At 46.6% G+C, this 22,686-nt stretch overlaps 1 protein-coding gene across 1 annotated transcript; it reads right to left on the bottom strand.

The window, feature by feature from the left end:
• Positions 1–7,155: 7,155 nt before the first annotated feature.
• On the bottom strand, positions 7,156–8,213 carry LOC127301934 (mavicyanin). The gene is made up of 2 exons (XM_051332231.2): positions 7,896–8,213; positions 7,156–7,805 (listed from the first exon to the last, which is right to left on the bottom strand). Exons 1-2 carry the CDS (start codon positions 8,056–8,058, stop codon positions 7,471–7,473), a joined length of 498 nt encoding a protein of 165 aa, XP_051188191.1. The 5' UTR covers positions 8,059–8,213; the 3' UTR covers positions 7,156–7,470.
• Between the last annotated feature and the right edge of the window lie 14,473 nt (positions 8,214–22,686).

Here is a 22,686-nt window from a genome sequence, read left to right as displayed (position 1 = left end):
GAACGACGAGGCAGGGTGGTCGTGCAGCCAGCCATGGCGCAACGTCGTCACCGGCTGCCATGTCCGGTAGCTTGTCGCCGGCGGCGACCAGTCGTGGCAGAACGAATATTTTTATCTGTAACCACCGCAGATTCTATGCGGCGGGCGTCGTGACTCGTGACAGTGCACAATCACCAGGATGCCGGCCGGAAAGGCAGATTCGGAGGAACGGGAAGCCGTAGGATGGCGGTAGGCCCCGTGACTTTCGCTCCTCGTCAGTGGAGTAGCCTATTTTTTTCAGTGCTGTTTTAAGGTAGGCTTTGACAATTGTTACCCTACCCCGATCCATCATCAGCATCGCTGGAATCCCATTCCATTCCTTCCGCCCGCAGAAAAAAAATGGTGTACAGTACCACCGTCGCAGGATTCATTCATTCAGGTTTATGGCCAGACAACGCACCGTCCACCATCGCAACTTTGGGGCTGGAAAAGGAAACTACGTGGGATTGTGGGAAACCTCTTTTCGCCTTTCCGAGTGCGGGAAATCAAAAGGAAGGCTGGGGGAGCTGGCTTTTTCTGCAAAGCTGGTTCGGCGAGGAGCATTTCCGTTCGCCGGAGCGGACTGGGATCCGGTGCCTTGCCACAGACGTCACGGCGTGCCTCGCCCCCATGCATCCACCGTTCGAACACATCCCACGGTCAGCAGCGAGCAAAGGCCAATTATATCACTCACGCACGCAAGCAGTTAAACATAGATAGAAGGGGAAAATATCAACTTCACATAACAGTCTTCAGCCTAGCAAAACATCAGCAGAAAAGTGAACAATATACGCCTTGTTAGACCACCTCGAGCGACTCCACACAAACAGTGATTGTTTACATATGTGCACTGTTTACATATATGCAGATAAGAAATAGAAAAAAAACTTGGCCCAGTGGTCTGATGCAAACTGACCAGCATGCCCCGCCAACGCATTCACAACCTAAACTTGGGCTCGGAATGCGTCGGCGTGGACATGACGCACGCCCTTCTCGCTCGGGTTCTCCTTCTGGGCGTCAGTACTGGCCAGGGCGTCGCTGGCGGTTTTCGACCATTTTAACCGACGCAAATGGACGCGCGCGTATAATTTGGACGTCCCACTACGGGAGAAAGGTCGCACGGTAAAGGCTACTTTGCCGTGCGCCTCGCCAATGTTGCACGCCAAAGGCCAAAGGTCGCTTCTTTGACGGCGCACGGCAAAGGTCACTTCTTTGCCGTGTGCCAAACATGTTTTATCTAAAAAAAAGCCCCAAACTGGTCGGTCTGGGATTCAAACCTAGGACGTAGAGTAGGGAAAGCGTGCAACCTTGCCACTGGGCTAAGTGTTCGTTTGTTGATAACTGTACCACGCCACGCCTTTAAGCTGAGAAGATATCCAGTTTTTACATCTTTGCAGTGCGCTTACACTAGGCAAAGGCTTGCTTTACCGTGCGTTTGTTAAAAACACTAGGCAAAGGCTGCTTTGCCGTGCAACATAGCTGCGTGCGCGGCAAAGGGTGAGGCACGGCAATACCCAACGCCTTTGCCGTGCACTGAATCTTTGCCGTGCGGTGTGTTGGGCCATTGCCGTGCACCTTTCTTTGCCGTGCGGCCTCTTCCGTCGTTGCCGTGAATCCTATCTTTGCCATGCGCTTGTGTCTGTCTTTGCCGTGGCCAAGATCTTTGCCACGGCAAAGAAATCTTTGCGTACGGGGACACACGGCAAAGATAGGCTGCACACCCGTAGTGTCCGTTTTAGATCGCCCCGTTGGAGATACCTAAACGAATCAGAACTGTCCCGTTCCATGTTCAAAATGCGCGGGGCAAGAGATGGCCTTGGTACTAGAAAATAGGTTGAAGAATGATAACTTGATCCATGCAGCATCGTCGGTGGGAGCGGCCAAGCTACTTGTGCGAACTCCTTCGATTTTATTTTCCCCGGCTATGAATTTGGAGGCGCTAAGTTTCAGTGTCCGCTTCCATTCGTGTTGGTTTGCTTTTGGGTAGATGCTGGCCGTGGAATCTGCTTGGACGGTGGATGCATGGGGGCGAGGCACGCCGTGACTCGCCTATGGCAAGGCACCGGATCCCTGTCCTCGCCGGAGCTGTGGGGTTTACGCGGCGTGTAGGCCTCTCTAGCTCTGTGTGCCTGTGACACACGCCTGTCGTTTCGATGTCCTGTCGTCTCCTCCAAATCCTATTTATTTTTTCCTCACGGCCATTAGCCGTTCTTGGCTGTTTGTTTACCGTGCTGCTAGGCCACACTTGCTAGTCGGCGGCTGCGGACCTGCCGTGGATCCTACCAAGCACCCGTGATCCATATGTTGATGCGACGAAACGCTCTGATTAGCTAGCTGATTGAGCTTGTGGCGGCGCTGAGTTGAAGTACAGGGTAAGCGAGAGTTCATTTCTTGCTTGTCTGTCAGTGATGCCCAAGATTCAGGTTGAATTATTATTGCCGGCGTTTGGCTGCGGCCTGTGGCCGGTTATGCGTACGATCGAATTGGTCCGATAATTCGGTACGATCAGACTAAAATGTGCTTGGTCAGTTTGTGGGCCAGATCATGGGAAGCCTCCTCCTGAGTTTAGTCGTACACGTTAGATCGTACGTGAGGCATTTCCGTTCCATAGCTAGCCAAATTGTAATAATCCTAAGGGTTCGTTTGATTCAAAGGATTTTCAAACAAAATTTGTAGAACAAGGTTTGGAGGAGTGCAACACCTTTGAAGTGCAATATTTTCTGCTGGCTGGCCAGGAAGAAGCGACTACCTACCAATGAGCGGCGGTTTTGGCACCACATGGGTTCTTCGGCCGCCTGCCTCTCATGCCATCAAGACGAGGACACATATCATCTTCTCCTTCTCTGCCCCAGGCACGGGAGGTCTGGAAGTTCTTCCACCATGACTTCGACGACCTTGCCATTGACACCTTCACCAACCTTTGGCTCTTGAGTTTCCGTACTTACGAGGAGGCCACCATCAACACAGCCATCCTGTGGAACATCTGGAAGCGAAGGAATGCTCTTACCTTCAACATCGTTGTCGAGAATCTCGCGACTGTTACTCGACGCTGCCTATAGGACATTAGGTTTTGGGATTTTCGATGTACCACTCCCACCTCATCCCATCTTCTTAATTCTTGGTGTAATGGCTATGATCCACCTTGAGATCGGCCTCCTTTTTCTTCATTCTCTCTCTCCCACCCGCTACCCTCTCCTTTGCATTTCAGTTCCCATGTAAAACTCGATGTGATTATCTATGAGTTCAGGCTGGCGTAAGCCCGCCGTAGTCCAGGTCAAAAAATTCAAAGGATCGAACCCTCTAAAATTCTTATGGATTTTTTTTTGCTATATTACAATTATGTAGGATTTGTAGCAAGAGGTTAGACCTCTTGGAAATTTTTCAGTGTGTCAATGACAACTATGACATGTACTCAATCTATTTAGGAATTTTCCAAGCTTTTCATGTGGTGCAAGCAACCAAACGATTACTGCAACTAATTTCTGCATTTCGTATTCCTATAGGATTTTACATGCCATGACATACTGTTCCTGCGTCTTTTCTATTTCCATAATTTTAGAACCCTTTGGATCAAATAAGGCCTAAGGCTGTGGGTGTGCACCAAGAGTGCAGAGGCAGGGTCATACTCCGCCATTAGTTGTCAGCGTAAATAGCTTGTAGCCACATTCCTTGCCATTTCTAAGATCATATATTGTGCGCAAGTGGGAGTGACTTCAAGTCCCTGGTAAGTGGCTCTTCAACGAGTTATGATCTTGATGACATTATGGCGTATTTGGCATTGCCGCAATGAAGTTGTCCACCAAAAGCCAGCCCCGTCAATAGATTTCTCTAAACGGTTCTTACAAAGCTACCTAGAATCTCTACTTGGCATCAAACAGTTCCCCTATGTAGATGCAGCGAAGGGGAAGATGGTAGTGTCTGGGGAGAAGGAGATCGGAATGAAACAGGAGGCAGAGACGTCGAAGGAGGTACATATACGGCCATGGAGGAAGCCTAATGAGGGAACTGTGAAACTGAATGTGGACGGCTCATTTTGTGCAACATCTGCTAATGGTGGTACAAGAGCAGTGCTCTGTGATGGCACAGGTTCGATTATTTTTTCGAGCTGCCGTTTTCTGCAATCATGTCGGAGTCCTCTTGAAGCGGAGCTTGAAGCATGTCGGGATGGTGTGGTGCTGACATTGCTCTGGTCCACTCAACCGTGTGTGGTGGAGATGGATTGTTGTGAAGCCGTGAAACTCATTTGTTCCAGTGAAGTTGATAGATCACCTTTTACAGGCATAGTTCAGGAGATCAAGCATCTCCTAGCATCTAGGGGCAACTTAGTAGTTTGTTCTGTGAGTCGTCAGCAGAATAATGTAAGTCACTTGTTGGTAAACCTTGGTCGTACTAGCTCTAGAACTGAAACCTGGCCTGGTTCAGGGCCGGCAGATGTTGCGGTTCTGTGCCGTAAGGAGTGTAATGATGCTGATTAAGTAATATATTCTATTCGCAAAAAAAAAAAACTTGCGCCCCACATGGCTGACTTAAGTATGAGGATCCGTGCCAGTTCTCTACATTTTGCGCATGTGGAAAATGTAGCACACATATGTGAGTATTTTTGTACATTTTTAGATGTACAAGTGCCGCATTGTAATACCATGTGTGCCCCACCAATGTAACCACAAAATATACCCGTGCAATATGTAAGTATGGATTTTTTTTTCCTTTTCCTTTTTCTTGGCAAAGGTCTAGGCTGGTGGGCTTAAAGTCGGCCTTTGATATTGCAAGCCCCTAGTCTTTGGGTTTGCCCTTTTGGGATTTAAAAATTTATCAAGGCCATTTGCTTCTTGACTAGCAAAGTTTATCCTGCTCATACTTAGATACAATTTGACTAGTGTTTTTCTGGTGTTTTGCATCATTTCGAACCTGGAGAAGATTAGACTACACTAGGAATAAAGTGATTTCATAGAAATGCTGAAGGAGTTGTCTCGATCCTCACAAAATTTTGACAAAATTATTGCACCATGAGGAGAGATTGTGTTCAAATAAACCTACAAGCGAGATCTCGAAAGTATGGATAGAACCCTAGTTTGACTCCCCATGGTTGTAAGAATGTGCATCCTCTCAGGCATCGAAAAAAGTTGGGCCCATTACTTAGGAGAACATCATTGCGGTTTGCGATCTGAGGCTAGGGCATATAGTACTATACCTGTCCAGATAAAACCGAGGTGGTAGCCATTAGAGGCATGATCCAATTAATCAACCATTTTGCTTTACTCTGTTCCTGACCCCTCGATATTCTTTTGTTATGTTCTTTTCCAAGTTGAACTACCCGCATTTCCCTGACCCAAAAGGTGAATCCTTAATAGATATTATCGCTCCCCAACACTTTGAACATCACCCAACAGTTTGGAAGCCTGAGAAGGTGTGTCAGGCTTGGAGTTTTTGTTGGGAATTAGCACACTCAAGCGTGCCCTGAAAATACACAACGAAATAAGTTGTAAGTTTCAGCACCGCAAATGTACTAACTTCACGGATAGTTGCTCCATCACGGAAGAAAACATATGCATCAAACATTTATGAAGAAATAAAATTTTCCCCAACAAAGGACAAGTCCCGGGTGCTGTCAGCACACATGTAGTACAAGATCTAGCTGATTTCTACAAGCAAGTAGGACAAGTCCTATGTGTAGGTGCATAAACGAACACCAACACACGTGAACATTAATTCTTTTTACATAGAAAACCTTTCGACATGAGGGGAAAAAGAACCACAAGACGAATTCATCCAAATCTTCCTCCACAATTATCAAATGGGGATACAACTTATTCTTTTCTAGAGAGCACTAGAAGATCACATACGTCAAGATACACACGGATCACATGGATTTTGAATGCCAATGACAAGATCTAAGGCACAAGAGCTAGGAATTAGAGCAATCTCACCAAAGATGGTGGAACCACAACTTAAAGGAGACAAGGTAGTGGATCTAGACTTCACAGTCCATAGGTAGCACCCGATGCTTGATTTGAGCATCTTCCTTCAGCTTCATATTCTCCCCTTTTCTCTTGATTTTCTTCTCCTTTCTTCAATGGAGGCTATCCTGGGATTTTCGTCACTCCACCTAGTAGTGGCTGGATGAGAGGCTTATCCTCTCTATTCCCTCATGTGCAATTAATGTAAAAAAATAACTCTCGGTCATAACCCTAATGGGTAGTGAGATCTTGCGCCTATTTGAGCCGCCTAAGGTTTCAATAGACCATCTCATCATAGCTCACATGAAGAGAATACCTAACAATTTTCACAAAATTGCTATACGACAGGATAAAGTTAAGCACCATATACATCATCAAGAAAAAAAGGTTTGTTTGCATCCCGAGTTCTTATTTAGGAAGGAATATATTAGTGTGGAATCTGCTTTTTTCCACTTACACCAGGAATGAAGATGTTGTAGCCATGAGACACGTGTTGAACTTATCAAGCTGGTAGTGGTTGTTTCCCGGTGGAGGCGGGAAGAGCAACTATTGTTTCGATCCCACCATCACCCCCGTCTATGTGTGATGAGAGAGGGGGAGATAACTATTTTTGTTCTTACATGTGTGGTTGACCTTAGAAAATTACCTCTTAAGCCCAAGCTGCGTAGCCAATACGGTCAACCGTAAGGCCCATGTAACCGACTTTATTTCAACATTGGAAGTGCCCTAAAGATTGAGGTGCCCTTAGTCAACTTCATTACGGAGTACTATTTATACACCATGGCTCATCACCTAGCACTCGAGGGTGGCATAGGGCATTACTCCTACCTAAAAGGCTACCTAATTTAAGCATCGTATACCGATATACGTTGCAAGAAAAAGCTTTGCATCAGCAGTTCTTTATAGAGAGGAATAAAGTTAGTGTGAAATCTGCTCCATGCACCCTGGGCAACAAGTTGTAGCGTTGGGACGTGTGTTAAACTGTGACATACTTACCCGGACCACAATAAATTGTTGGGATGAGATCACTAGTTCACCACAACACTCCGGTGCAAACCCAATCCTCCCGGTGAACTGACCGTACCTCAAACCAACACAGGTGAACGAGTAGAGTATACTAGGGCGCAAACCTCACAATTCTCAAGCATCACGACAACACAACCCTCCGGAACCGCACACACAAGCCACATTAGGTTATATAAAAAAAATAGAGATGCTTAGAAAAATAAATTAGGGTTTTAAGCACTAATACTTATTTATACAAAAAAGATGCTTAACTAGGCACCTCTCTTGTGAAAATAAGCACTGCAATAGTGCTTACGGCAAAGACTCTTGTAAGCAACTTTCTAAGCAGGTCCCATTTTACAGGGCCTTATACAAACCAACGGAAGAAACCTAGCAAATGAAAACCAGACAAGCCTGATGAACTTACAAATCGCGGATGCCGATCGAGTAAGCTGTACTTTCTCTACTCACCAACGACGTGCGTTCTTCATCAGAACAGCGGAATCAGCATGATCAGCAGAGCCCCAACGGCGACGGCCCTCGTCGCAGGAACCAAGGACGATCCCCCGGCGTCCCCTGCTGGGATGGTGCTTCCCGTTGTCGAGCCGACGTCACCCCCGACGACGGCGGCAGTGACGGCGAGCTTCATGCCACCGGCGCAGTGGCCGGGGACGTCGCAGATGAAGTAGTGCACGCCGGGCGTCGTGAGCGTCACCGTTGTCGCGCCGCTGTCGTCGTTGCTCACCGAGTTGCCGCCGTCGCAAGCGTCGTAGCCGCTCTGGCTCACCTCCGTCACCGTGTGCGCCTTCCTCGTGTAGTTGAACACTGCACTTGACAGATCAACAATTTTTGAACACGCGCGTGCCAGTTCACCTAGTTTTGATGTGCTGACTAGTGACTAGTTAGTGCTCTCACCTAGCGTGTCGCCGACGGCGAACGTCTTGCCAACGGTCCAGTCAGTGTAGTCGACGCCGGTATCCCAGCCATGCCCATCGCCCACGTCGAACGTCGTGGCTGCGGCCGCCGCGACGTAGCTCGCGATCAGCAGCGTGACGAGAACGGCAGAAGAGGATGCCATGATCGATCGAGCAAAATCCTTCGCTGATTAAGGATAAGTGGATAACTCACACTGTTTCTGTCTTTCTGACTAACCGTGTCGCATTTGACATGAGGTGGGAGGATCTATTTATACGCGATAATGAATTTGCATTTCAGAACCGAGCCCATGCCAAGTGTCCTCTTTTCTGAATTGGCGTGGGTGCGGCGTGTGAAGGGAATGGAACTGGAATGGCTTTCGGGCGACTAGAAGCTTCCATGTAAACCAATCAGAGGCGACGCAAAAGTTTCGCTGCAGCGCTAGCCTATCTGGTCGGCATCTCTGCCTGTGCAGAGTTCTGCTGGCATACTGCACTAGCTACACACGTATGGGAACACCTCTGTGGGATCCGATTCGGAGCGTCTGCGTTATCCACGAGCCTCCAAACATGAATAAACCACGTCGAGGGCACTGAAAGCACAAATTATATTATAGAAGGAGCTAGTACTATTATAGATTCATAGCTAGCTGAAGAAGTTGACATAAGATGACGATAAAGTTCCTCCAATTATGCAGAAAATTTCTACGGAGACGATAAAGTTCCGGAGTAAGTGACCACCGGTGTTAGCGACACGTCGGACAAACAGGGCCCACTGTTAGTGGCTGAGAGAGAATGCCGAGCGAGGAAGGAGAGCACCAGGTACCCGTCTTCCAGCTGGGCGTGTTGATGAGCTGTCTGGCTGCTATTGGTGTTGAGTATAAGTTGTGCGCCGATGTTGGCTTCGGCCTAGCCGTTGGCTTGTATCTACTCCCCCCGACCCCCCTCCTGGATTTGAATCCTGACGATGTACATCATCTATCCCTCCACCCCTCCAATCATCTGTGATTCATGATGTATGAAGCATAATTCCCGAATCCAAGCAATCCAAGTCTAGCCGCGCTAACAATTGGTATCTAGAGCCACAAAATTTTCCCCTCGGCTTCGTCTGCAAGCTGGAGACCCGTCAATGAGCGGCGGCGGAGCGTGTGTGGGTGAAATCGTGCAGACGATCTTGGAAGAAGGGTGTGCGATCTTCGAGTTGGTGGCGAAGGAGGCGGCGATGCAGAATGTGAAGAACTAGCAGGAACTCGAGTCCTTCATCTATCAATCCGTCGACGCCGCCATCGCTTGCGCTGTGGAGGAGACGGTGCGGCCCTGCATCACCAACGCGTAGGCGGACATGCAAGTCGACACCGACAGTGTCGAGTCCACGCTCCTCCACCACCTGGAGTTGACACATGCTCAGGTGGGTCTCTCCGCCACGTGTGTGTTGTGGTAAGGTCCTCCAAGAAAAAGAAAGAGTGGCAAAGCTCAATCCAAAGCATGAAATACCCCGAAAATTCGGATCCACTTCGTCGGCCTACAGAAAGCGACACAGAGATCGGCCTACAGAAAGCGACACAAAGATCGGCCTAGATGGGCGCCGTGTTACTTTGACTACACGGAAGTCGTTAGTAGGACTTTCGGGTTTCTACATACCACCTCCGACAAGAGGTAACCGCAACCCTACTATGATTTCTCGTACCAATGATTTGGCCGGTGATGCTCCTGACTCTTATACTCGCGGTCGCATCCCCAGATTGGATGTGCCCAAATTCGATGGAGATCAACTGAAATTGTGGCAGATCCAATGTGAAGATTACTTTGAAATGTATTGAATAGCCCCTGCTCTGTGGGTCAGATTGGCGTCCTTACAGGTTCACAGGGCCAGCAGTTGGATGGTTATCATCAATCAAGTCATTTATTGGCAAGTATACTTGGACAGAGTTCAGCCAGGAGGTTGTGCATCCTTTTGGTACGAATCAACACCAGTCCCTGATCATACGCTAGATAGACCATTAGGAGAGTTAGTCGCGGGAAATCAATTGGTATGGAGCACAAAGGAGACCCCTGAAGATTGCAACTGCAGCAAGTTCGAGCCCTGCATGGTGCGGCTAACTGCATTAGCCCGCTAAAAGGTGTCAAAGTCCTTAAATAGCCGGCTATAGCCGGGCTATAGCTGTTTTGGGAGGCCGCGGCTATATCCTGTAGCCGGCTATTTTAAACATTGGTCGTCGCACAAACGACCGCTATTTGACTCCAGGTGTAGTCTTCGGTATATCCTATACTTAGCATGGTCATTAAAAATCTGTTATTTTTTTTGAGACCCATTAAAAATCTGTTATGTGCAGCTCACTGCTGCTGGCTCTTGCTCTTTTCAGAGCTTTGTAATCTTATACTGTGATCGTTGAAGGTTAATATATATTTATGTTAAAAAAACACGAGTCATTGTATGGGCCCATGCAAACGTCCACTGTGGAAGATTATGCTATTCATTTTCCTGGGTTGATTTATCAATTATGAGTGTATGAAGCCCAAACAGATAGCCTGCATTATTTCAAACGATTCGTTGAAGGGTTGAAACCTTCCGTGCGCATGTTAGTGGTAGTCCAGTTACCTTAGGACCTGGAAACTGCCTATAACATTGCTATGGTACAAGAGGAAGTAGGAGATGGCATCACGCCTATGAAATCGAGAGCAGCTTATGCTCGCCGGGCTGCAGCAGTGAGCCAATTCCAGCCTCGGCAGTCTGATCACAGACACTATGAGGGTTCCAAAGAAGTAAGCCTGCTGAAGATTTTTTCGATAAATGGAATATATTAATATTAAAAGATGCCAATTACACCTAGTCTCTGCAACAACGCAACACCCTAATGGCAGTATGGATACACACATCCAAAAAAGAGAAAAGAAAAGTAAGAAATAAAAGTCCCGCCACAGTATTCCAGGTCTAGCAACAACAATACATCCACCACCAAGACAACACCTGAAATACATACTCTCCAAAAGCGACGTCTCCAAGAAGGGAACAGTGCACCAGCGCCATCGTCGCCCGATCAAAGATCTTAGGTTTTCACCCTGAAGATAGTTCCCGCTCTCAAAACAATGCCTCCAACAAGGTCATTGCCAGGCACAACCAGTTAAGGCCAGACCTTAGGTTTTCACCCTGAAAGGTAGGACTCTGAACTTCACCTGTGCTGCCGCCCCCACTTTCATACCACCGTTGTGAATCCCGGAACACCAAGCAGGTTCCTCAACATCGCGAAGACTTTGACCTTATTTAGCTAATCCCCCAATCCCGCCTTCATGATATTCTTTGCTTCTGACTTCACCATGGACCAAAAGTCACTTGATGCCAACTCAGAGCAGAGCTTCACGCCGCTCCCTCCGAAACCAAACGGTCGGAATAAAAGCATGGATGCGCGCGACCGAATACCACCCGAACCTGGGAACTCCAGGCAAAAGATGCACTGTTCCATTCGCTGTCGGAGCCTTCCGGAACTCATCACTCCGGCTAGATGAAGAAAGATCGGCATCCGAAACGTCTTCATCTTCGCGAAAGAAGAACCCTAGCACCAACACCATGAAAGCCGGAACGGACGGCCCCCACACCGCCGCCATGACTGGGAACCACGGTCCATATTCCTCCTCCAACTCGGCCGGTGGAGGCTGGCAGCCGTCGGGATAGCGGCTACGCACGCCCACGATGCGGAGACGGCCGGCTGCTGCCCGCCAGGATAGCTTGGCCGAGCCTCATTGCCGCCACCTCGCGACCATGTACCTTGCCACCGCCGCCTGGTCCCGCTACCTCCCTTCCGCCCCGCCGAGTTCCACCACACCACCGCGTCCCCCGCCATGATCCAGGTGATGTAGCCGAAGGCCACCACCATCAGACCCGCCGTACACCGCCGCCGCCCCTGAAAGACCCCACCTCCGCACGAAGGGGAGTCCATGGGCGCGCCACCACTGCCCCCCCGCCTTTGGCAGCCGGGCGCGGCCGCCACCGCTGACCCCGATAGTGGCAGCGGCCAGGAAGAGGAAGATCAGCTGCCTTTTCTAGGGTTTGGGTCGTCGCCCGAGCCGCCTCGCGCGAGACGACCCGGGGCGAAGATCGGGTGGGGAGGGAGGAGAGGGTGAGGGAGGGACGGTGGTGGAGGGTGGAGGGGCGGCACTGCAGGGAGGGGTCGGGTGGGGAGGGAGGCGGAGGCCGGGTCTGGTACTCCTGGTATAAATTTACAGATAAGTTTACAACATTGCAGAATTACAGATGTGCGAAGGGACTCTGTTTTACTTGCGGTGGGCGCTATTCTCGTGATCATAAGTGTCAGTCGATTGTGCTATTACATGTGCTCCAAGAAATGGTCGACTTTCTCCAAGTTGTTGATGATTTCCCTATACCATCACCATCTGAAGCTTCTGATGATATGGAAATGAACAATATATATGCTGACGAATACCACAGTTCACCCAAAAATCAATAGTAATGCACTATCAAATGAATGGTCGGGTTGTGTTGTTCCTCCCGCACTCTAGAAGTAATAACTCATTTCTGAATTCACAGTTGTCTGATCAGATTGGTGGCAGTATAGTGTCGCCAGTGTCACAACGAGTTAAAGTCGCTGGTGGTGGAATTTTGAGCTGTACACATTTCCTTCCAGATTGTAAGTGTGGGTGACCGAATTCAGTACTACATTCAACATTCTACCATTGCAAGGGTATGATGGAATTTTGGGAATGGATTGGCTTTCATCTCACATTCCACGGGCAGTTGATTGGAAGAAAAAAATGGCTTGCTTTTCTAGTTAATGGAGCATGGTTTTGTTTACAAGGACAACTACAAGATGATTTTGTTTTTGCTTATTTTCATTAAATTGTAGTGTCTGAATTGGATATATCTAGTAGACAATTACTAGTGGAAATTTTCTTATTGCTTGAATATTTTACAGAGATATTTGATGAACCTAAGGGATCACCTCCTCACTGGCAAGTTTTCACACTCCATTCCACTAGTCACTGGAGCAAGACCAGTACAATTGAGACCTTATAGGTTTGCACTAGCACTCAAGAATGAAATTGAGCAACAAATTACTAAAATGCTGCAGTCCGGGGTGATCAGGCCGAGTAGTAGTAATTTTGCTTCTCCCTTGCTTATGGTCAAGAAGAAGGACAACACTTGGCGACCTTGTGTAGATTACAGACACTTAAATGCACTGATAGTGCAAAGTAAGTAGCCATTACCAGTCATAGATGAATTACTAGATCAGTTTCATGGAGCCTGTTGGCTTTCAAAGATGGATTTAAGAGCAGGTTATACCCAAATTTGTCTGACAGAAGGGGACGAATACGAGACTGCTTTCTCCACACATAATGGCCACTTTGAATTCACAGTCATGGATTTTGGACTAACTGGTGCTACAACCACCTTTCAAGCAGAAATGAACAGAACCCTGGCGACAGTCTTGAGGAAGTGTGCATTGGTATTCTTTTATGACATTCTTGTCTATAGCAAGAGTTACCCAGAGCATCACTTACATCTTCAGCAAGTTTGGCAGTTGCTAGCTCTGAATCAGTGGAAAATCAAATTCTCCAAATGTGATATTGCTCAACAAAGTATCCATTACTTAGGCCATGTTATTTCTGTACATGTTGTTACTACCGATGAAAGCAAAATTGAGGCAGCCAGGGATTGGCCATTTCCTACATATGCCAAACAATTGTGCAGTTTCTTAGGTATTTTTGATTATTATAGAAAATATGTGAGAAATTATGGTTCGATTAGTAAGCCACTCACTCAGTTATTACATAAGCACAAGCCTTATATCTGGACCTCGGAATCTTAGTAGGCATTTAATACTTTGAAGGCAGCCTTGGTGTCAGTTCATGTCCTTGCTCTGCCCGACTGTTCTTGAAAGAGCAAGGTCTATACCTCGTGTTTTGTGTGTTTGATAACAACACTTGAATGAATTTAACCGTGTGCATAGATTGTCTTTGATAGATTTGCAGGTGCACGGTGCCCTCGCTGAACACATCATGATCGGAAGTCTGAAGCGTAGCCTATAGGTTTTCTGGTTTTGTGTGTGTGTCGTGAGGTGACGTGGTTGGAGAGAGAAAGAGGAAAAAACAGAATCTGCCTGACCGATACTACCGGTACCAGGAGCGGTAGTACCGCTACCCTACTGGTACCGCCCTGAAGTACCGCTCTGGGTATTTGCATGTGAAAAGTCCCACAAATTGAGTTACGGTACCTCTACGGTACCATGAGCGGAAGTACCGCTCGCAAGCGGTAGTTCCGGCATGGTACCGCTTAGGTACCGTAAGTCAAGTTACGACACTACCGCTTTGGTACCACGTGGAGTCCGGGGCTCGCAGAGGCCGTTACGGTACCGCTAGCGGTACTACCGCTTCGAGCCCACGTGGCGAATCTGTGGGGTAATTTCAAACCCAGAGCGGTACTACCGCTTGCCTAAGCGGTAGTACCGGTCGTGCGGGTTCTGCACATAACGGTTGGATTTGGGAGAGCCTATAAAAGGGCCCCTTCTTCTCCAGCTCGATTTTATCTCTTCTCCTTCTCTCTCCTCCATTGTTGCTGAGCTCAAACCTTGAGGATATTGTTGGAGATATGCCCAAGAGGCAATAATAAAATAGTTATTATTATATCTTTATGTTTGTGATAAATGTTTGCATACCATGCTATAATTGTATTAACCGAAACATTGATACATGTGTGTTATGTAAACAACAAGGAGTTCCTAGTAAGCCTCTTGTATAACTAGCTTGTTGATTAATAGATGATCATGGTTTCGTGATCATGAACATTGGATGTTGTTAATAACAAGGTTATGTCTTAGTGAATGATATAATGGACACACACCCAAATAAGCGTAGCATGAGATCAAGTCATTAAGTTCAACTTGCTATAAGCTTTCGATACATAGTTACCTAGTCCTTCGACCATGAGATCATGTAAATCACTTACACCGGAAGGGTGCTTTGATTACATCAAACGCCACTGCGTAAATAGGTGGTTATAAAGATGGGATTGAGTATTCGGAAAGTGTGAGTTGAGGCATATGGATCAAGAGTGGGATTTGTCCATCCCGATGACGGATAGATACTCTCTGGGCCCTCTCGGTGGAATGTCGTCTAATTAGCTTGCAAGCATGTGACTAGGTCACAAGAGATGACATACCACGGTACGAGTAAAGAGTACTTGTCGGTAACGAGGTCGAACTAGGTATGGAGATACCGATGATCAAACCTCGGACAAGTAAAGTATCGCGTGACAAAGGGAATCGGTATCGTATGTGAATGGTTCAACCGATCACTAAGTTATCGTTGAATGTGTGGGAGCCATTATGGATCTCCAGGTCCCGCTATTGGTTATTGGTCGGAGAGGAGTCTCGATCATGTCCGCATAGTTCACGAACCGTAGGGTGACGCGCTTAAGGTTCGATGTCACATAAGTAGATTCGGAATATGAGATGGAGACCGAAGTTTGTTCGGAGTCTCGGATGGGATCCAGGACATCACGAGGAGGTCCAGAATGGTCCGGAGAATAAGATTCATATAAGGGAAGTTGATTTCTAGGTTTCAGAAAAGTTTGGGATTTTTCCGGTGGAAGACCGGGAAGGTTCTAGAAGGTTCTGGGGGTCCCACCAGTGGGGCCACGACCCTAGGAGGGCTAGCATGGGCCGAGGGGATGCACCCTAGCCTAATGGGCCAGGGGCACATGCCCCCCAAGGCCCAGCCGGCCAACCCCTTTAGGGTTTCCCCAAACCCTAGGGGGGCATCAACTTGGGGGGGAAGAAAACTCCCCCTCCCCCTTTTGGCCGTTGGCCAGCCCTAGATGGGCTTGGGAGGCCCACCCCAACCGACCTCCCCCCCTATATAAAGAGGGGAGAGGGCAGGGGGCACACCACCCCTTCCAGACCAAACCCTGGCCGCCCCCTCTCTCCTCCATAGAGCTGTTCCGGCTTGGCGAAGCCCTGCAGCTTTTCTCCTCCACCACCACCACCACACCGTCGTGCTGCTGGGATTCCGAGGGGATCTACCACACCTCCGCTGCCTGCTGGAACGGGGAGAGGATGGGCTTCATTGACACCGTACGCACGACCGAGTACGGAAGTGCTGCCGGATTGCAGCACTGAACGATCGACTACATCAACAACGAGATCTAATCTCGTAAGCTTTGGAATCTTCGAGGGTTAGTCTCACATCCTTCTTGTTGCTTCTATCTTGGTAGATTAGATCTTGCTTTTTCCTAGATTGTATCTTGGTTTTTGTTCATGTTCACGGTAGAAATTTTTTGTTTTCCATGCAACGAACCCTTCAGTGGTATCAGAGCCAGGTCTATGCATAGATCTGTTGCACGAGTAGAACAGAATAGATTTGTGGGCGTTGATGCTTTTGTTGTTTTTAGTCAGTGTACTTTGCATCTTGCAGGATGGTGGGATGAAGCGGCCCGGGCTAACTTTACATGACCGCGTCTCATGAGACTTGCGCCACGCTTGACATGCAACTTGTATTGCATAAGTGGCTTTGCGGGTGTCTGTCTCTCTCACCATAGTTAAGATTCAATCTACTCTTTCTATTGACAACATTAGTATCACCGTTGTAGTTCATGTTCGTAGGTAGATTGGATCTTACTCGAAAACCCTAAACCACGTAAAATATGCAAACCAAATTAGAGGCGTCTAACTTGTTTTTGTAGGGTTTGGTGATGTGATATGGCCATGATGTGATGATGATTATATTTGATGTATGAGATGTTCATTATTGTATTATGGCAACCGACAGGAGCCTAATGGTTGTCTTTAATTTTTGTTAAAGACCTGCGTGTCTATTCATCATGTAATAGCTTTATTCCAAGTAGTTGTTATAGTAGCTATAAGTGATGGACAACCATGAAGCGGCGCCACTGACCTTGACGCCATGCTGGTGATGATGGAGATCATGTCCGTGCTTTGGAGATGGAGATCAAAAGCACAAGAAGAAAGGCCATATCATATCACACATTATGAATTGCATGTGATGTTAATCCTTTTTGCATCTTATTTTGCTTAGATCGCGACGGTAGCATTATAAGATGATCCCTCTCACTAAATATCAAGATAATAAAGTGTTCATCCTTAGTATGCACTGTTGCTAAGACTTGTCGTTTCGAAGCATCACGTGATGATCGGGTGTGATAGATTCTACATGTGCATACAACGGGTGCAAGCCAGATTTGCACACGCGGATACTAAGGTAGCCTTGACGAGCCTAGCATGTACAGACATGGTCTCGGAACACGGAATACCGAAAGGTAGAGCATGAGTCATATGAATGATATGATGAACACTTTGAGTGTTCGTCTTTGAAACTACATCTTTTCTCGTGAAGATCGGACTTGGTGTAGTGGATTTGGTTCGTGTAATCACTAAGACAATGTGAGGGATGTTGTTTTGAGTGGGAGTTCACCTAGTTAATTTAAGAATTAAAATGAACTCAATTTATCATAAACATAGTATAAACTCTTTGCAAATATGTTGTAGATCATGGCGCCCCCCACCATCAATTTTAACCAGTTCCTAGAGAAAGAAAAGCTTAAGAGCAATGGTAGCAACTTCACTGACTGGTTCCACCATGTGAGGATTTTCCTTACTGGTGGAAACCTGCAATATGTGCTCGATGCACCGCTAGGTGCCCCACCTGCAGAAAATGCTCCCGATGAGGTAAAGAATGTTTACCAGACTCGGAAGACTCAGTACTCCCAAGTTCAGTGCGCCATCCTGTGTAGTCTAGAGGCAGAGCATCAAAAGCGTTTTGAAAGCCACGACCCTTGTGAGCTAGTCCGTGAGCTCAAAGCTATCTTTGAAACTCATGCGGCCGTGGAAAGCTATGAGGCCTGGAAACATTTCTTTGGCTGCATGATGGAACAGGGCAGCTCCGTTAGCGAGCACGTGCTCAAGATGTCTGGGCACGCGAAGAAGCTTAGTGACTTGGGAATTGTGATTCCTAACCAGCTGGGTATTCATCGTGTCCTCCAATCACTGCCACCTAGTTACAAGAACTTCGTTATAAACTACAACATGCAGAACATGAATAAAGAGTTACCTGAACTCTTCTCCATGCTGAAATCTGCTGAGGTGGAGATACAGAAATAGCACCAAGTGTTGATGGTCAAGAAGACCACCAGTTCCAAGAAGCAGGGCAAGCCTAACAACAAGGGCAACTTCAAGAAGGGCGGCAAGAAAGTTGCTGCGCCTCCTAAGAAGCCCAAGGCTGGCCCTAAGCCTGATACTGTGTGTTTTTACTGCAAGGAAGAGGGGCACTGGAAGCGCAATTGCCCCAAATACTTGGCTAATCTGAAGAGCGGCCACATCAAGAAGAAAGGTATATTTGATATACATGTTATTGATGTCTATCTTACTGGTAATCGTAGTAGTGCCTGGGTATTTGATACTAGTTCGGTTGCTCATATTTGTAACTCGAAACAGGAACTGCTGAATAAACGAAGACTAGCGAGGGACGAGGTGACGATGCGCGTTGGAAATGGATCCAAGGTCGATGTGATTGCCGTCGGCACGCTCCCTCTACATCTACCTTCGGGATTAGTTTTAAACCTTAATAATTGTTATTTGGTGCCTGCGTTGAGCATGAATATTATATCTAGATCTTGTTTAATGCAAGACGGTTATTCGTTTAAGTCAGAGAATAATGGTTGTTCTATTTATATGAATAATATCTTTTATGGTCATGCGCCTGAGATGAATGGTTTATTCTTGTTAAATCTCGATAGTAGTGATACACATGTTCATAACATTGATGCTAAGCGAATTAAATTGAATGATAATTCTACTTATATGTGGCACTGTCGTCTTGGTCATATTGGAGTGAAGCGCATGAAGAAACTCCATTCCGATGGACTTCTTGAATCACTTGACTTTGAGTCACTTGATAGATGCGAAGCGTGTCTAATGGGAAAAATGACTAAGACTCCATTCTCTGGTACAATGGAGCGAGCTACAGACTTATTGGAAATCATACATACCGGTGTGTGCGGACCAATGAGTGTAGCATCGCGCAGTGGTTATCGTTATGTTCTAACCTTCACGAATGATCTGAGTAGATATGGGTATATTTACTTTATGAAACATAAGTCCGAAACTTTCGAGAAGTTTAAGGAATTCCAAAGTGAAGTAGAAAATCAACGTAACAAGAAGATCAAGTTTCTGCGTTCTGATCGCGGAGGCGAATATCTGAGTTATGAGTTTGGCATGCATTTAAAGAAATGCGGAATACTTTCACAGTTGACACCACCGGGAACACCACAGCGCAATGGTGTGTCCGAACGTCGTAATCGAACTCTCTTGGATATGGTTCGATCTATGATGTCTCTTACCGATTTGCCGTTATCGTTTTGGGGTTACGCATTAGAGACAACCACATTCACTTTAAATAGGGCACCATCTAAATCTGTTGAAATGACACCGTATGAATTATGGTTTGGTAAGAAACCTAAGCTATCGTTCCTAAAAGTTTGGGGCTGCGAAGCTTATGTAAAGAAGTTACAACCTAACAAGCTAGAACCCAAAGCGGAGAAATGCGCCTTCATAGGATACCCTAAAGAAACAATTGGGTACACTTTCTATCATAGATCCGAAGGCAAAATCTTTGTTGTCAAGAACGGATCCTTTCTTGAGAAGGAGTTTCTCACTAAAGAAGTGACTGGAAGGAAAGTAGAACTCGACGATGTTGTTGAACCTTCTCTCGTAGATCAGAGTAGCGCAGTGCCGGAAGATGTTCCTGTACAGCCTGCACCGATAAGAGAGGAAGCAAATGATGATGATCATGAAACTTCGAACGAAGAAGCTACTGAACCTCGCAGATCAACGAGGGCTCGTACCACTCCTGATTGGTATGATCCCTGTCTAAATGTCATGATTGTGGATAACAATGATGAAGACCCTGCGACGTATGAGGAAGCAATGATGAGCCCAGATTCCAACAAATGGCACGAGGCCATGAAATCCGAAATGAGATCCATGTATGATAACCAAGTATGGACTTTGGTAGACTTACCTGATAGCCGCAAGGCTGTCGAGAATAAATGGATCTTCAAAAGAAAAACAGACGCTAATGGTAATATTACTGTCTATAAAGCTCGACTTGTCGCGAAGGGGTTCCAACAAATTCAAGGAGTTGACTACGATGAGACTTTCTCACCGGTAGCGATGCTAAAGTCTGTGAGGATTTTGTTAGCAATAGCTGCATTTTTCGATTATGAAATTTGGCAGATGGATGTCAAAACGGCGTTCCTTAATGGTGACATTGAGGAAGAGTTGTATATGGTACAACCCAAAGGTTTTGTCGATCCTAAAAATGCTGACAAGGTATGCAAACTTCAGCGTTCCATTTATGGACTGAAGCAGGCATCCCGGAGTTGGAACCGACGCTTTGATAAGGTGATCAAAGACTTCGGGTTTACACAGACTCATGGTGAGGCGTGTATTTACAAGAAAGTGAGTGGGAGTTCTGTAGCATTCCTAATATTATATGTAGATGACATATTATTGATTGGGAATGACATAGAACTACTAAGCAGTGTTAAAGGTTATTTGAATAAGTGTTTTTCAATGAAAGACCTTGGTGAAGCAGCGTACATTTTAGGCATCAAGATTTATAGAGATAGATCAAGACGCCTAATAGGGCTTTCACAAAGTACATACCTAGACAAGATTCTAAAGAAGTTTAGAATGGATGAAAGCAAGAAAGGGTTCTTGCCTATGTTGCCAGGTAAGGTCTTGAGTAAGACTCAAGGTCCGGCTACAGCAGAAGAAAGAGAGAGGATGAACAAGATCCCCTATGCCTCGGCAGTAGGCTCTATCATGTATGCCATGCTGTGTACTAGACCGGATATCGCACATGCTGTTAGTTTGACCAGCAGATATCAGACTGATCCAGGAATGGAACACTGGACAGCGGTCAAGAATATCCTGAAGTACTTGAAAATGACTAAGGATATGTTTCTTTGTTATGGAGGTGACCAAGAGCTCGTTGTAACCAGTTACACCGATGCTAGTTAGAACACTGATCCTGATGACTCTAAGTCTCAGTCCGGGTACATGTTTATATTGAATGGTGCTGCAGTAAGCTGGATGAGTGCCAAGCAATGCACGGTGGCGAAGTCTTCAACTGAATCTGAATACATAGCTGCTTCGGAGGCTTCATCGGAAGCAATATGGATGAAGAGGTTCATTACTGAGCTTGGTGTGGTTCCTAGTGCATTGGACCCATTAGTCATTTATTGTGACAACATGGGTGCCATTGCCAATGCACAAGAGCCAAGGTCACACAAGATGCTGAAGCATATCAAGCTACGTTTTCATGTGATTCACGAGTACGTCGAAGATGGTGATGTAAAGATTTGCAAAGTACACACAGATCTGAATGTGGCAGATCCGTTGACTAAAGTTCTCCCTTGGGCAAAACATGACCTACACCAGAACGCCATGGGTGTTAGGTACCTTACCATGTAATCTAGATTATTGACTCTAGTGCAAGTGGGAGACTGTTGGAGATATGCCCAAGAGGCAATAATAAAATGGTTATTATTATATCTTTATGTTTGTGATAAATGTTTGCATACCATGCTATAATTGTATTAACCGAAACATTGATACATGTGTGTTATGTAAACAACAAGGAGTCCCTAGTAAGCCTCTTGTATAACTAGCTTGTTGATTAATATATGATCTTGGTTTCGTGATCATGAACATTGGATGTTGTTAATAACAAGGTTATGTCATTAGTGAATGATATAATGGACACACACCCAAATAAGCGTAGCATCAGATCAAGTCATTAAGTTCAACTTGCTATAAGCTTTCGATACATAGTTACCTAGTCCTTCGACCATGAGATCATGTAAATCACTTACACCGGAAGGGTGCTTTGATTACATCAAACGCCACTGCGTAAATGGGTGGTTATAAAGATGGGATTGAGTATTCAGAAAGTGTGAGTTGAGGCATATGGATCAAGAGTGGGATTTGTCCATCCCGATGATGGATAGATACACTCTGGGCCCTCTCGGTGGAATGTCATCTAATTAGCTTGCAAGCATGTGACTAGGTCACAAGAGATGACATCCCACGGTACGAGTAAAGAGTACTTGTCGGTAACGAGGTCGAACTAGGTATGGAGATACCGATGATCAAACCTCGGACAAGTAAAGTATCGCGTGACAAAGGGAATTGGTATCGTATGTGAATGGTTCAACCGATCACTAAGTTATCGTTGAATGTGTGGGAGCCATTATGGATCTCCAGGTCCCGCTATTGGTTATTGGTCGGAGAGGAGTCTCGATCATGTCCGCATAGTTCACGAATCGTAGGGTGATGCGCTTAAGGTTCGATGTCGCATAAGTAGATTCGGAATATGAGATGGAGACCGAAGTTTGTTCGGAGTCTCGGATGGGATCCAGGACATCACGAGGAGGTCCGGAATGGTCCGGAGAATAAGATTCATATAAGGGAAGTTGATTTCTAGGTTTCGGAAAAGTTTGGGATTTTTTCGGTGGAAGACCGGGAAGGTTCTAGAAGGTTCTGGGGGTCCCACCAGTGGGCCCATGACCCTAGGAGGGCTAGCATGGGCCGAGGGGATGCACCCTAGCCTAATGGGCCAGGGGCACATGCCCCCCAAGGCCCAGCCGGCCAACCCCTTTAGGGTTTCCCCAAACCCTAGGGGGGCATCAACTTGGGGGGGAAGAAAACTCCCCCCTCCCCCTTTTGGCCGCCGGCCAGCCCTAGATGGGCTTGGGAGGCCCA

This window comes from Lolium perenne, chromosome 5, assembly GCF_019359855.2.
Source record: "Lolium perenne isolate Kyuss_39 chromosome 5, Kyuss_2.0, whole genome shotgun sequence".
Taxonomy (NCBI): domain Eukaryota; kingdom Viridiplantae; phylum Streptophyta; class Magnoliopsida; order Poales; family Poaceae; genus Lolium; species Lolium perenne.
The sequence above is the reverse complement of the archived record's forward strand: the minus strand, read 5'-3'. Positions and strand labels throughout refer to the sequence as shown.